Source organism: Amblyraja radiata, chromosome 19 (genome assembly GCF_010909765.2).
Source record: "Amblyraja radiata isolate CabotCenter1 chromosome 19, sAmbRad1.1.pri, whole genome shotgun sequence".
In the NCBI taxonomy this organism is placed as follows: Eukaryota; Metazoa; Chordata; class Chondrichthyes; order Rajiformes; family Rajidae; genus Amblyraja; species Amblyraja radiata.
The window spans coordinates 41,121,575-41,134,756 of record NC_045974.1 but is presented as its reverse complement, the minus strand read 5'-3'; the positions used below and the strand labels follow the sequence as shown (position 1 = coordinate 41,134,756).

Sequence of the window (13,182 nt, the reverse complement as noted above, 5' to 3'; positions counted from 1 at the left end):
CCAATTCTACACGGCCATCGTAGAGAGTTTGGCCTCACCTTCTCCATCATGGTCTGGTTTGGCTCAGCCACAAAGCACGACATCCGGAGGCTGCAGCGAATCGTCCGATCAGCTGAGAAGGTTATTGGCTGTAACCTTCCCTCCATTGATGAACTGTACACTGCAAGAGCCAGGAAGCGAGTGGGTAAGATCATCTCTGACCCCTCTCACCCTGGCCACAAACTCTTCGAATCACTTCCCTCTGGAAGGTGACTCCGGACTGTCAAAGCTACCACAGCCAGACATAAAAACAGTTTTTTTCCCACGAGTACTAGCTCTACTCAATAACCAAAAATCTGTAGCCTCCTTCTGCTCTGGTATTTTATTTAATTCACATGTTTAATCAATAATGTTTTATTATTAATGTTTAATGTTTTATGTGTCATTCCTAACTGTCATTGTATGTCATGTTGTCACTTGCGGGCGGAGCACCAAGGCAAATTCCTTGTATGTGAATCCTTGGCCAATAAACTTATTCATTCAAAAAGGTACCCCTCAGATTCCTATTAAATCTTTTCCCTCTTCACCTTAAACCTATGTCCTCTGGTCCTCAACTCACCTAGCCTGGGCAAGAGACCCTGTGCATCTACCCGATCTATTCCTCTCATGATTTGTGTGCTGCGTAATTAGATTGCAGAACCATGGAAAACGTTCTCTCCCACTCTCCCACTCTCCCACTCTCCCACTCTCCCACTTTCCCACTCTCCCACTCTCCCACTCTCCCACTTTCCCATTCTCAATCTCCACCCTGTCAAATCCCAAATGTCCTTGTGGTCTCAGGTTAGACCCGTGCAGGCAGGTTCACCTCAAGCCTGGTTGGAGGCAGCAGCTCTGCTGATGTATTCTGATGCAAACTCCATTGTACGGACAATCCCCAGGTCACACGAAAGTTCTGTTCTTGAGAATGGTGCAGAAGACGATTTCTCTGTACGTTAACATCTATTTTCTATAGTAATCCATACACCATGTATAAACTTGCTGCGATTCTTTAATTTAATTCAATAATCTCTCTACCATTATCCATAATTAAATTAATGGAATATATACTGTGTCCAGTCATTAGTGGATACTCTGAAAAGTTACTACTGGCTTGAAAAGTACTTTGAAAATAGATACATTTTTAGGTCCACAGCCCCCTCCTCACCTGGCAAACCAGGTGGGGGAGACGGTTTAGTCGCCAACTATCCGACCATGGAGCAGGTAGCACGGGATTACATGGTACCCGTGGCGGGGTGAACTCCCCCGACCTGACCGACTAGAAAGAAAAAAGATCTCATTTGGAAAAGCTGAATATTAGAGCCAAACTGGGAACGTGTTTTTAAATACAAACTGTTAAAACCTAGCTTTTTAATAATCTGGCAAATGTGATATGTTGATAGTTGCCACATAAACAAATACAACTCCTCTGGGGCTTAACTAGATCGGGGGCCACTCCAGTACATCGAGTGCGTGGACTTTGGACTATTTGTAAATGGTGCTGCTTGTGCATGTGTGATCTATGCAAAAAATGATTTCACTATGCAGTGCACACATGACAATAAAGCACTGTTGATCCATTAAATTACGATGATGATTAACACCATTTCCACTTGATTTCAACAGGAATTCACTAAAGCTGTGCAGCCTCTCTGTCTCGGACGTATAATAGCATCATTTAATGAGAAGAACACCTATGAACGTGAAATAGCATACTACCTAGCATTAGGCCTCTGTCTCCTGTTTGTCGTGAGGACCCTCTTTCTACATCCTGCGGTTTTTGGTCTCCAACACTTGGGGATGCAGATGAGAATAGCATTATTCAGCCTCATTTATAAAAAGGTAACTATATTAAAGTATATACATGTAATTTCAATCAGGAAACCTAAGTGGCATCATTTGGAAGATGGAAATGAGTGGTTGGGATACTGTTGGGTGGTGGGGTGGGACATTGAGTAGATCAGTTAGCAATGGAGCTCACAGCCCCAGTGACCCAGGTTCGAACCTGATCTCTGATGCTGATATGTGGTGTTTGTACATTCTCCCTATGACCTGTTGGTTGTCCTTTGAGTAGAGGAGAATGGTCGAATCTGGGGGAGGTGGGGTGGGGGGTGCGTGAAGGGAATGTGGTGAGAATAAAATGGGGTTTTACTTTAGTTTTGTTTAGAGATACAGCTCGGAAACAGGCCCTTCAGCCCACCGGGTACGTGCTGACCAGTGATCCCTGCATATTAACACTATCCTACACATACTAGGGACCATTTTTACATTTACCTACAATGATGTTTTGTGGGAGGAAACCGAAGATCCCGGGGAGAACGTACAAACACCGTACAGACAGCACCCGTAACTGCGATCGAACCCGGGTTTTTGATGCTGCAAGCGCCATAAGGCAGGAACTCTGCCGCAGCGCCACCGTGCAGTGAGTGGGGCGAGTGTAGGATTCTTATGAATGAATGCTTGATGGTTGGTGCGGCTGGTTGGGTGAAGGGCCTGTCTCCACACCGCCTGACTCCAGGGCAGCATGAGGCAGGGAAAGACTGGGTGGAGAGGAGACGGTGAGTGAACACAGCACACAGGTAGGAAGTTAAAAACAGTGCCTCTGACAGAGAAACTGGCTCTAATGCACTGATTTCCACAATTAACTCCAGCATCTCCATCTGCAACCTCCAGGGAGAGTTGAGCTGGCAATTTCACTGTCCTTTAGAAGCATATTATTATGGACTTCTCATTTTAACCATGAGCCCATGGGTTCTCCCTCAGTTACTGTAACTTGCCAGTAAAATCAAGGCAACAATACAGTGGCATTAAAGACTGATGATTTGAAATGGAAGTAGCCAATAAGTATGGAATTCTCTAAGCTATTTCCATTGGCGATTTATTTGAAAAGCTGTGCTCATCTAATACTTGAGCCAAGAAGTGACTTTGACACTTTGATGGTTTGCACATCTACTTTGTACTTTAAAACACTTTATAGAAAAGTAGAATCTCATAGCACAGAAAGAAGTCATGAAGTCCATGAAATCCACATCAAATGGAGGAGAACTAGAGGCATCTTTCAGCCGCAGGTGGTGATGGTGCTGTGTCCAAGTTACTGGGCTGGGTTTTAGTGGGACCATGAACATCAGCGATATCCTTTGGAAACGGCACCTATAATCAACATACTTCAGATTATTATACAACTTAATTTCTACTTTATAGCGCTTGAAATACTGTTGTAACCAGCATTCATTCTGCTCCATAGAAGCAACTCAAGACTAATCCCAGATTTTTAACTTTGATTCACTCATTTTCTAATTTTACTCATTGCTCCTTAGCAATTACATCTTCAGAAACGAGTTGAACTTTGACAGAAATTCCTGTTCCCTGATACCACTTTTGATAGTCACGTTTAACAGGTAATCGTGTGACACGGTGGCGCAGCGGTAGAGTTGTTGCCTTACAGTGTCAGAGACCCGTGTTCGATCCCGACTGCAGTCTGTACGGAGTTTGTACGTTCTCCCACGTGACCGCATGGGTTTTCTCCGAGATCTTCGGTTTCCTCCCACACTCAAAAGACGTCCAGGTTTGTAGGTTAGTTGGCTTGTAAAAAAAAATGATCCCTAGTGTTTGTAGGATAGTGTTAACGTGCGGGGATTGCTGGTCAATGCGGTTTTCGGTGGGCTGAAGGCCCTGTTACCGCACTCCATCCCGAAAAAAAACCTAAACTAAACTAAACCATGAATGCAGCACCTATTTGTTTATCCAGTATTCAACTGTGAACAAACATGTTCCACCACAATATCAACTTAAACTTGTTAGCTCCCACCAACATCTCTGCAGTCTGTGCTTTTACCTTTCTCTAGGACTGCTCAGTCAGTTTGAACCATTACCAAACAGTGACATGTTCCTCGATGAAACTGAACTGAATTAACACTTGTATTGAAGCTAGTACTGATTTGCCTTCACTCAATCACAGGCATTCCTTTCCTCTCCACCCCTCCATCTCACAGCAACCAAAAAAAACAGGCTTATATCTCACTTTTTCCAGTTCTGATAAAAGGTCATTGACTTGAAATGCAAACTCTGTTTCTCTCTCCACAAATGCTGTCTGACTGCTGGTAATTTTAACTGAATCTGCAGTATCTGCAGTTCTTTGCTTTTCTTGTCGGGATTAGATTTTGCGGAGCAATTTTGTAAACTGGACGTTACCGGAAAAATAAACAACGATACGATTGAGGTGCTTTGGCATCTATAGGAATTGTATAACGTGGACCTTGATAAATAGTTTTACTTTGCACAGAGCAAGAAAACCTTAATGAGGACAATTACAATATTAAGTAGAGCATTATTTCAAGGAGCAATTCGTCACTCGGAATAAACAAGTCCTGGAAAAGACAGTATTGTTTCATTCAGGAGTTATTTCAATGACAAAAATGCTGGAGAAGCTCAGCTGGTGCAGCAGCATCTATGGAGCGAAGGAAATAGGCAACGTTTGGTACCGAAACGTTGCCTATTTCCTTCGCTCCATAGATGCTGCTGCACCCACTGAGTTTCTCCAGCATTTTTGTCTACCTTTGATTTTCCAGCATCTGCAGTTCCTTCTTAAACAGTTGTTTAAATTACATTTATTTCAGGAAGTAGTCCTTTAGGTCTACGATATACAAGTAATGTGACAACAGTTGCATTGCCTGTAAAAGCTATGCCTTTGCCACGATTACACATTCAAACTTTCCATCTTTGAAAATGAAGATAATTATTTGAAAATAATAATCTATCAAAGGAACTAATATCACTGAATAGCATGGTCCTAACACAGCATCCTCCCAATTGACTCCGTTAAGTATGTATTCAAAGATTCAGCATGCATGTTAAATTAAGCATTTTTTCTCACACAAATCTACGTGATAAATTGTGATAATGAAATTAAACAATGGTTTAATAACTGCTTTGCTAAAATGTTGTTTCATTTTCTTTGCAGGTCTTAAAAATGTCGAGCAGAGTACTTGATAAAATTGATACTGGGCAACTTGTGAGCCTTCTATCCAATAACCTCAACAAATTTGATGAGGTAGATAAATCTCTGCACAATTCATTGTGTAGGGAGAAATTTTGTTTTGCGTCTGTCCTGTTTAAATGAAGGTGTCAATTTGTTTTTTTTTAATACACAATATCAAAGCAAACTGTCTTTTATATATTACAAAGAAGTAAAGCTGCAGTGGAGAATGTCAATGCATATTGTCCGTGGACTGAGACTATTTCAATTTCATGACAATAATCTCAATAGTGGATCTTGTGAAACTCCCTGTCCTGGTGTAACAATTTTGTTTATAGAAATATAGAAACATAGGTGCAGGAGTAGGCCATTCGGCCCTTCGAGCCAGCACCACCATTCAATATGATCATGGCTGATCATCCAAAATCAGTACTTCTGCTTTCTCCCCATATCCCTTGATTCCCTTAGCCATAAGAGCTAAATCTAACTCTCTCTTGAAAACATCCCTTATACTGATAGAAGGAGCAAATACCTGATCAGGTCTAGAAAGGTGAGCCATGAGACGTTGTCATAGTGTGCATTATAAAGCGGTGAATAATAGTTTATTGATAAGCACAGTTTTTACTTAGGCTTGACAGGTTACAGAGGACAACATATCCTCCATTCCTTTAAGTACACGGACAGCAACTGAGAAAATTCTACAGAGTGAAGGGCAAAAATGTATCTTTACTTCACATCTACTTTAAGCTCAAATCGAATCAAAATAGACCAAGTATCCATTAATAACATTATGAGAGCTAGTTAGTAGTTCAGAAGTTCAGGTACTTAGATTCCATAGTGACCACTAGCATTGAGAGAAGGGCTCGTGTGTTCTAATTGGAAATACTGATATCACCTTGAAAAGACGATCTGAAAGCACATAGAACCATCTCTCAGCCCATCGCTGACCAAAACACCAGTTCTCATTGTTAAATACACTTTATTAAAGTATACATTCAAAAGTCATTGTCTGTTTCTGTAATAAAACTCTCTATACACATAGGAAAAATAAAGGGAGAGCATTGAATATCTTTAAACAAAGTTTAATATTATCTTCCTTGTATCATTTCCAATTTTTAATTAAGGTTTTTTAGAAATGTAATATTGGTCTCAGCTTTTCGCCCCATCAATATATCAAAACCCTAAATGCATTGTTGAAAGAGCATAATCCATCGTAAACTTTTCAACAAAATATCATGCATAATTATTCAGTTACCTATAAAATATCATCTTAAACTACCGACTAAAACAATAAAAAAAAGTAGCAGTTTAAAATAAATAAGATATGATTAACAAACATCATTACAGTTTTATTATCTCTGACGAAATGTACCTTCACCATCTACAGTATATCTTCTTATTTCATGTTCTAGTTAAAACTACCTCTTTGATCAAACCTTTAGTTAACCATCTTAACCATTTCCTTGATTAGCCCTCTGCAATATTTTGTCATCTGTTTCTACAAAATGTTACAAGCATCTGATGTTGAATTTCCCATTCTTGGTACAAGGAATCAAATTACACAGGTGGACAGTATCTCACTCTATTCCATAAATTATATGAATTTACACTATTCTTTTTCCTTTTCTTTGGTTTGTTTCTTTATTCTATGATAGTTGTTGATTTAGAATAACAATTGAATGGACAGATAGGGCAAATTACCAACGACAATAAACTGAAATGGAACCAAATTCCATATCCACTCAGAAAGATAATCATTTACTCTATCCCACATTGAGTTCATCAAATCATTAACGTAATGAGTAGGAAGAGACGACTGATGTGGGTTAACACTGAAGATAGACACAAAATGCAGGAATAACTGAGTGGGATATGTAACCCGCTGAGTTACTCCAACATTTGTGCCTATTATTAACGTAATGAAGCTGGCCACAGGTGCTGATATGAGTGTCGTTTATCTTATAGCTTCTTCTTCTTCTTGCGTATGGCGTGCACAGCCTAAAGTTGTCGGACAACTTGTTCTATTTGATCTTATTTGATTGTGCATGCCGGGTTGATTGCATTTGTCGAAACAGGGCGGACCACGTGAAGGTTGCAATCTCCCAACCCAATCTTATAGCTAGTATGGCCACACATTACTGTTATCAAAGATAAGTATTCCCAATATCCCCAACCACAGCAACCCCATCCCAAGCAAGAGATCACTGATTCTCCAGCTGTTTAATAGCCTGAACGCTGCCCCATTTTAAAGAGTCAGATGGGCCATATTGGGGCTGGATCGAGAGACATAGACCCATTGGGCACCCATCAGGTGCCAGAAAGGGCATTTTTCCAAGTGAACAGCCCAAATATAACTGTTTGATGGAGGGAAGTGGTGAATGATCTGAAGCTCCTCTAAACTGGACTGAATTCAGCAATTTTGGAATCAAGGTTGGATCTTATTTTGAGTTTATTGTGGGTTATCCTAATGCATGTGTTTAAAATAACAGTTTGGCAATTTGTATTGCTAATCCTCTCATCTCTCCTGTATTGAAGTAAAACGTACCATGTATGTGTGTTGTGTACTCAATACGACTAAATTACATGATAACATAAGGTCAATGCTTCCTTTTCAGGGCGTAGCTGTTGCTCACTATGTTTGGATCGCACCAGTACAAGTCGTGCTTTTAATGGGATTGCTTTGGAATGAATTGACTCAGTTTGCATTTTGTGGATTGGGCTTCTTAATAATACTTGCCCTTTTCCAAGCCTGGCTGGGAAAGAAGATCAGACAATACAGGTAACAAAAGTAATTCATTCACAGTGTCAAAAATCAACAGCAAGGAATATTTGAGTAGCTGTAATAACATCAACTGTTCAAATAATTTAGCACGCAACAAAACCTCGGTTCACGTGACAATAAACTAAACTAATTGTAGGAAGGAACTGCAGAAGCTGGTTTAAATCGAAGATAGACATAAAAAGCTGGAGTACTGTAACTCAGCAGGACAAGCAGCATCTCTGGAGAGAAGGAATCGGTGATGTTTCTGGTCACGGCTGAAGAAGCGTCTTGACACAAAACGTCACCGCTTCCTTCTGTCAAACTAAACTAATTCCTTTCACCTGCTCCGTGTAATTTTTAAATATATGTGAAGAAATTAACAGATATATTAAAGAGAGGAAAAGTATCACAAGACAAAAGAGAGACAGAAAAAGTAGAAATTATATAAAACATTTTACAAAAACAATGTAAATATCAAACTTTAACATTCTTTGGAATAACTTGCTGCCCGCAGGAATGAGATCCCAGAGTTTCAGGGGTCTGAGGGTCAAAAAGGTTGAAGATAATCAAGGGATATCAATTGGATCATTAAAATATAATGCCACACAATCTGGAGTAAGTTTCATTGATAGTCGATGTTCGAATGCAGCAATTTCTTGAAATTCATGAGAAAGTTAATGTCCAGTTGTCAATCTTGCAAAGCTTACAGCTGAGTGACATATTATCACTGGGTGTTTGTAGCTGATGGGGTTTATCTCCCTGACGAGAAATAATTCATGGATAATTCATGGACAAACATTGTCAAGCGTAGAGCCATAGTGTAATGGAGCAATGTAACATGGAAACAGGCTCTTCGGCCCAATTCACCCATGCCATCAAACATTGTTAAAGAGATTTTGACCCACAATTCAAACTATGCTCTTAGACTTGGCACAACACCAATTAAATAAATTCAAATGCCAGCGCTTGAGCCTGGCAGCAGTGTTATTGTGTTGTAGGGGTTTTCACCCAGAACAGTTCAGTTTAGTTTATTGTCACCTGTACCGAGGTACAGTGAAAAGCTTTTGTTGCGTGCTATCCAGTCAACAGAAAGACAATACACAATCACAACTGAGCCATTTACAGTGCATAGATTCATGATAAGGAAATAACGTTTAGTGCAAGGTAAAACCAGCGAAGTCCGATCAAGGATAGTCCGAGGGTCACCAATGAGGTAGATAGTAGTTCAGGACTGTTCTCTGGTTGTGGCAGCGTGGATCCACAACAGAGTGGATTTTGAACTGATTGGAGGAACAATATTTTCCAATAGATATCATTTGTTGAATATTTTTATTATTTTGAACTGCAGGAGTAAATAGTTATGAATAGCATTAAGACATGATACATCGTTTTTCATACTCAAATAAATGAATTTATTGATTGAAATAAAACAGCTGTTAGGAACCTTATTTGCCTTATTATGGCATCATATGCACATCATTTCCAGAAATGTTACTGGAAGTTAATGATGACCCTCCAAAGGAGGTGATGAATACTTCCTGCTAGATGTGAGCCAAAGTTTCACAAAAAGCCGCTCCAACGCCATCATTAAATTTGCCGACGACACCACGGTGGTAGGACTGAACAGTGACAACGACGAGTCAGCCTACAGGGATGAGGTCCAGCACCTGGCAGCCTGGTGTGCCAACAATAACCTCGTCCTCAACTCCAAGAAGACGAAGGAAATTATTGTTGACTTCAGGAAGAACAGAGGAGGCAGTCATACCCCCATCCATATAAACGGGACTGAGGTGGAGCGCGTCTCCAACTACAAATTCCTCGGGGTACACATCTCGGAGGATCTGTCCTGGTCCCTCAACACCTCCAAGCTGATCAAAAAGGCGCAGCAGCGCCTTTACTTCCTGAGGAGGCTCAAGAAAGCTCACCTGTCCCCCCAGATCCTGACCAACTTTTACCGCTGTACCATCGAAAGCATCCTGACCATCTGCTTCACGGTATGGTACAGCAGTTGCACCGTAGCAGACAGGAAGGCACTACAACAGGTGTGAAAACCGCTCAGTACATCATCGGTGCCCCGCTCCCTGCCATGGATGCCCTCCACCGAAAACGGTGTCTGAGACGGGCCGGGAAGATCATCAAAGACCCCTCCCACCCTAACCATGGACTGTTTGCCCTCCTTCCATCAGGGAGGCGGTACAGGAGCCTCAGGTATCGTACTAGTAGGATGAGGAACAGCTTCTACAACAACACTATCACATTGCTGAACTCGGAGTCCCGCCGATAGATTTCTCCAGTCTCTCCGTCCACATTGTTTGCTTATTCTGTATTTTTATTTCTATATTGCACTATTACTACGGACTGACGCTAAACTGCATTTCGTTGTACCCATACTTGTATCTGTGCAATGACAATAAAGTTGAATTGAATTGAATTGAATTGAACTGAATGACCTGCCAGTTGATTTTACTTGGCACCAATGACAACTATTGAGTCACAGAATCATACAGCATTGAAATAGTCCCTTCGGCCCAACTCATCCATGCTGACCAAGATGGTTAGAGGGATTTAGGTCAAAGATGGGAAAATGGGCTCTATGTTCACATGCTCGCCCCAAATTCCTCTAAACATTTGGTGCCCTTGTAATTCTGTATGCGGACAGCCACAACATAACCCCAAACGTCTGAACAGTGACTTTCTGATTGAGAAGTTAACATTAACCTAACAATACAATTAAAATAACCTACTACTAGCCCTAATGAATGGCCTTTTGCCCATGACTCAGTTATTTGTTCATCAGTCTTGAGCAGTACAATGATGCAGCTAATATACCCTCTGCCCCACTGCCTCCAAGTAACTTGGGTTAAATTTATTTCGCCTTCCATCACAGTGAGGAATGTGTAGGAGTCACTGTGGTGGATGTTAATGTTTAAATGTGTTTTTGAGTGATTTGTTGCTTTTAATTGTATGACTGACCTGGCCAATGAAATTCCTCATATGTTGCAAAACATACTTGGCGAATAAAGTGTGATTCTGAATCTGACCTGTCGTGCTACCTATGAGAGGTGTGCACGTTCTTTCTGTGACCAAGCGAGTTTATTCTGGGTGCTACAGTTCCCTCCCACATGCCCCACTGCAGCCTACGCAGCCAGTGTCAATTTCCCCGAGTGTGCAAATGAGTGGGAGAATCTGGGAGTGGTTGAGGGAATGTGGGGGGAATCAAAAATATGCAATGACTGTAAGGGGGTGGTTGGTGGTTGGTGTGGAATTGAGGGGACAAGCGGCCTACTCCTGTGATGTATGACTGAGTATAACCTTTAATGTAAAGCAGAGTTGGCATGATTGTGTGAGTTGATTATATGTTCTCTTTTTATCAACAGAGACAAGCGTGCAGGAAAAATTAATGAACGGCTTGCTATTACCTCTGAAATTATCGACAATATTCAATCAGTGAAAGTGTATTGTTGGGAAGATGCGATGGAAAAGATTGTTAATGACATAAGACAGTAAGTTGTGTCATGATTTACTCTTGTAATATATATTATGAAAATAATATAATGTGAATTAAGAAACTCCATGGAAACTAGCTACTTTTGCCATGTTATTTAGATCTAACCAGTGCACTTTCGAGTTCATTTTAAAATTCTTGTATTTGTTTTCAAATCGTTGAATGGGCTCGCCCCGCCTTACCTCTCTGAGCTGCTCCACCTATATGCTCCTGCCCGGTGCCTCAGGGTCAGCTGATCAGCTGCTCCTTGAGGTACCAAGGTCTAAGCGGAAGCTCAGAGGGGATAGAGCCTTTTCTGTTGCTGCTCCGGCACTCTGGAACACCTTGCCGTTGAACATCAGACAGGCCCCCTCACTGTCCATCTTCAAATCCTCCCTAAAAACTCAATTTTATTCTCTGGCTTTCGACACTGGCTGAGACATTGCTCCTGTTCTTAGTGCTTTTAATGTCTTTTAATTTTTACTGTTTTTTAATCCTTCGTTTTACAGTTTTTAATGGTTTGTAATAACTTTTTGTCCATGAGTTCTCATGTACAGCACTTTGTGGCAACTGCGGTTGTTTAAAGTGCTTTATAAATAAAGTTATTATAAATAAAGTTACTATTAATTGACTAGATTTTCGGTAGGTTTCGGTTTTAATATTAGAGATACAGGGTGGAAACAGGCCCTTCGGTCCACCGAGTCCATGCCGACCAGCAATCCCCGCATGTAAACACTATCCTACAAACACTAGGGACAATTAACACTTATACCAAGCCAATTCACCTACAAACCTGTACGCCTTTGGAGTGTGGGAGGAAACCGAAGATCTCGGAGAAAACCCTCGCGGTCACGGGGAGAACGTACAAACTCCGTATAGACAGCACCCCTAGTCAGATTGATCCGGGTCTCTGGTGCTGCAAGCGCTGTAAGGCAGCAACTCTACTACTGCGCCACCGTGCTGCCTTGGGAGTGACAATTTATTTTTAGTCTACCTTCAATGTTATTAAAGGATCCTAACTGAAGTAGATTGAATTATTAAGCAACTTTCCTGCTGTGATATCAACACTTTCTAAAACTTACAATTGCCTGTTGCAGTTTCATTGTCAGTCGATCTCTGCTTGGAATATATTTATTGACTCTGCCTCTACAGCACATTAGGTTAGATAATTTAAGTGATTCTTCATCACCTGTGTGAATTGGAAGGACCCCCCTCCCCCTTTTCTTGAAACCATGCCCCTCGTAACATTCACTCTGCCTAAATCCCTTTCAGAAACCTTTATATTTCATCTCTCATTCTTCTGAACTCCAGTGAGTGTGCAGCCAACCCAGCCTGCCCAACCTTGCTTGTGTGCATGTGACAATAAGCAGACCGTTGAAACCTTTGTGCAGGAAGGAACTGGGGAGGCTGGTTTAAACCAAAGATAGACACAAAAACCTGAAGAAGGGTCTCGATCCGAAACGTCACCCATTCCTTTTCTCCAGAGATGCTGTCTGACCCGCTGAGTTACTCCAGCTTTTTGTGTCTACCTTCTGCTCAATCTTTCTTCACAGATTCACAGACGGCTGTGGAGGCCAAGTCATCGGGTATTTTTAAAGCAGAGATTGACAGGTTCTTGATTCGTAAGAGTGGCAAAGGTTAAGGGAGAAAGGAGGAGAATGAGCTTGAGGGAAGGATAGATCAGCCATGATTGAATGGCGGAGTAGGCTCGATGGACCGAGTGTATCGTCGTTTTCCTTCTTTGTAGTTTTTTAGTATGTGTGTTTTATTGTTCTTTCGCTGGTTTTATGTGGGGGGTGGGGGGTTGGGAGAAACTTTACAAAAATCTCTTACCTCGACGGAGATGCGACTTTTTCCGTATCGTATCTCCGTCCGCACTGCGGCCAAACATCGTGGATTTGGCGGTCCCTTTGCCAAGGATCTACCTTGGAAGCTCCAACCGCGGAA

The 13,182-nt window shown here is 41.4% G+C and overlaps 1 protein-coding gene across 1 annotated transcript in view; it reads left to right on the top strand.

The window, feature by feature from the left end:
- Window positions 1–13,182, top strand: part of cftr (CF transmembrane conductance regulator) — a 148,078-nt gene that overhangs the window by 53,122 nt on the left and 81,774 nt on the right. The window contains exons 4-7 of the mRNA XM_033038309.1: window positions 1,642–1,857; window positions 4,976–5,065; window positions 7,606–7,769; window positions 11,129–11,254. Of these exons, the coding sequence (XP_032894200.1) occupies window positions 1,642–1,857; window positions 4,976–5,065; window positions 7,606–7,769; window positions 11,129–11,254 (596 nt within the window). The remainder of the gene's footprint in view (window positions 1–1,641; window positions 1,858–4,975; window positions 5,066–7,605; window positions 7,770–11,128; window positions 11,255–13,182) is intronic.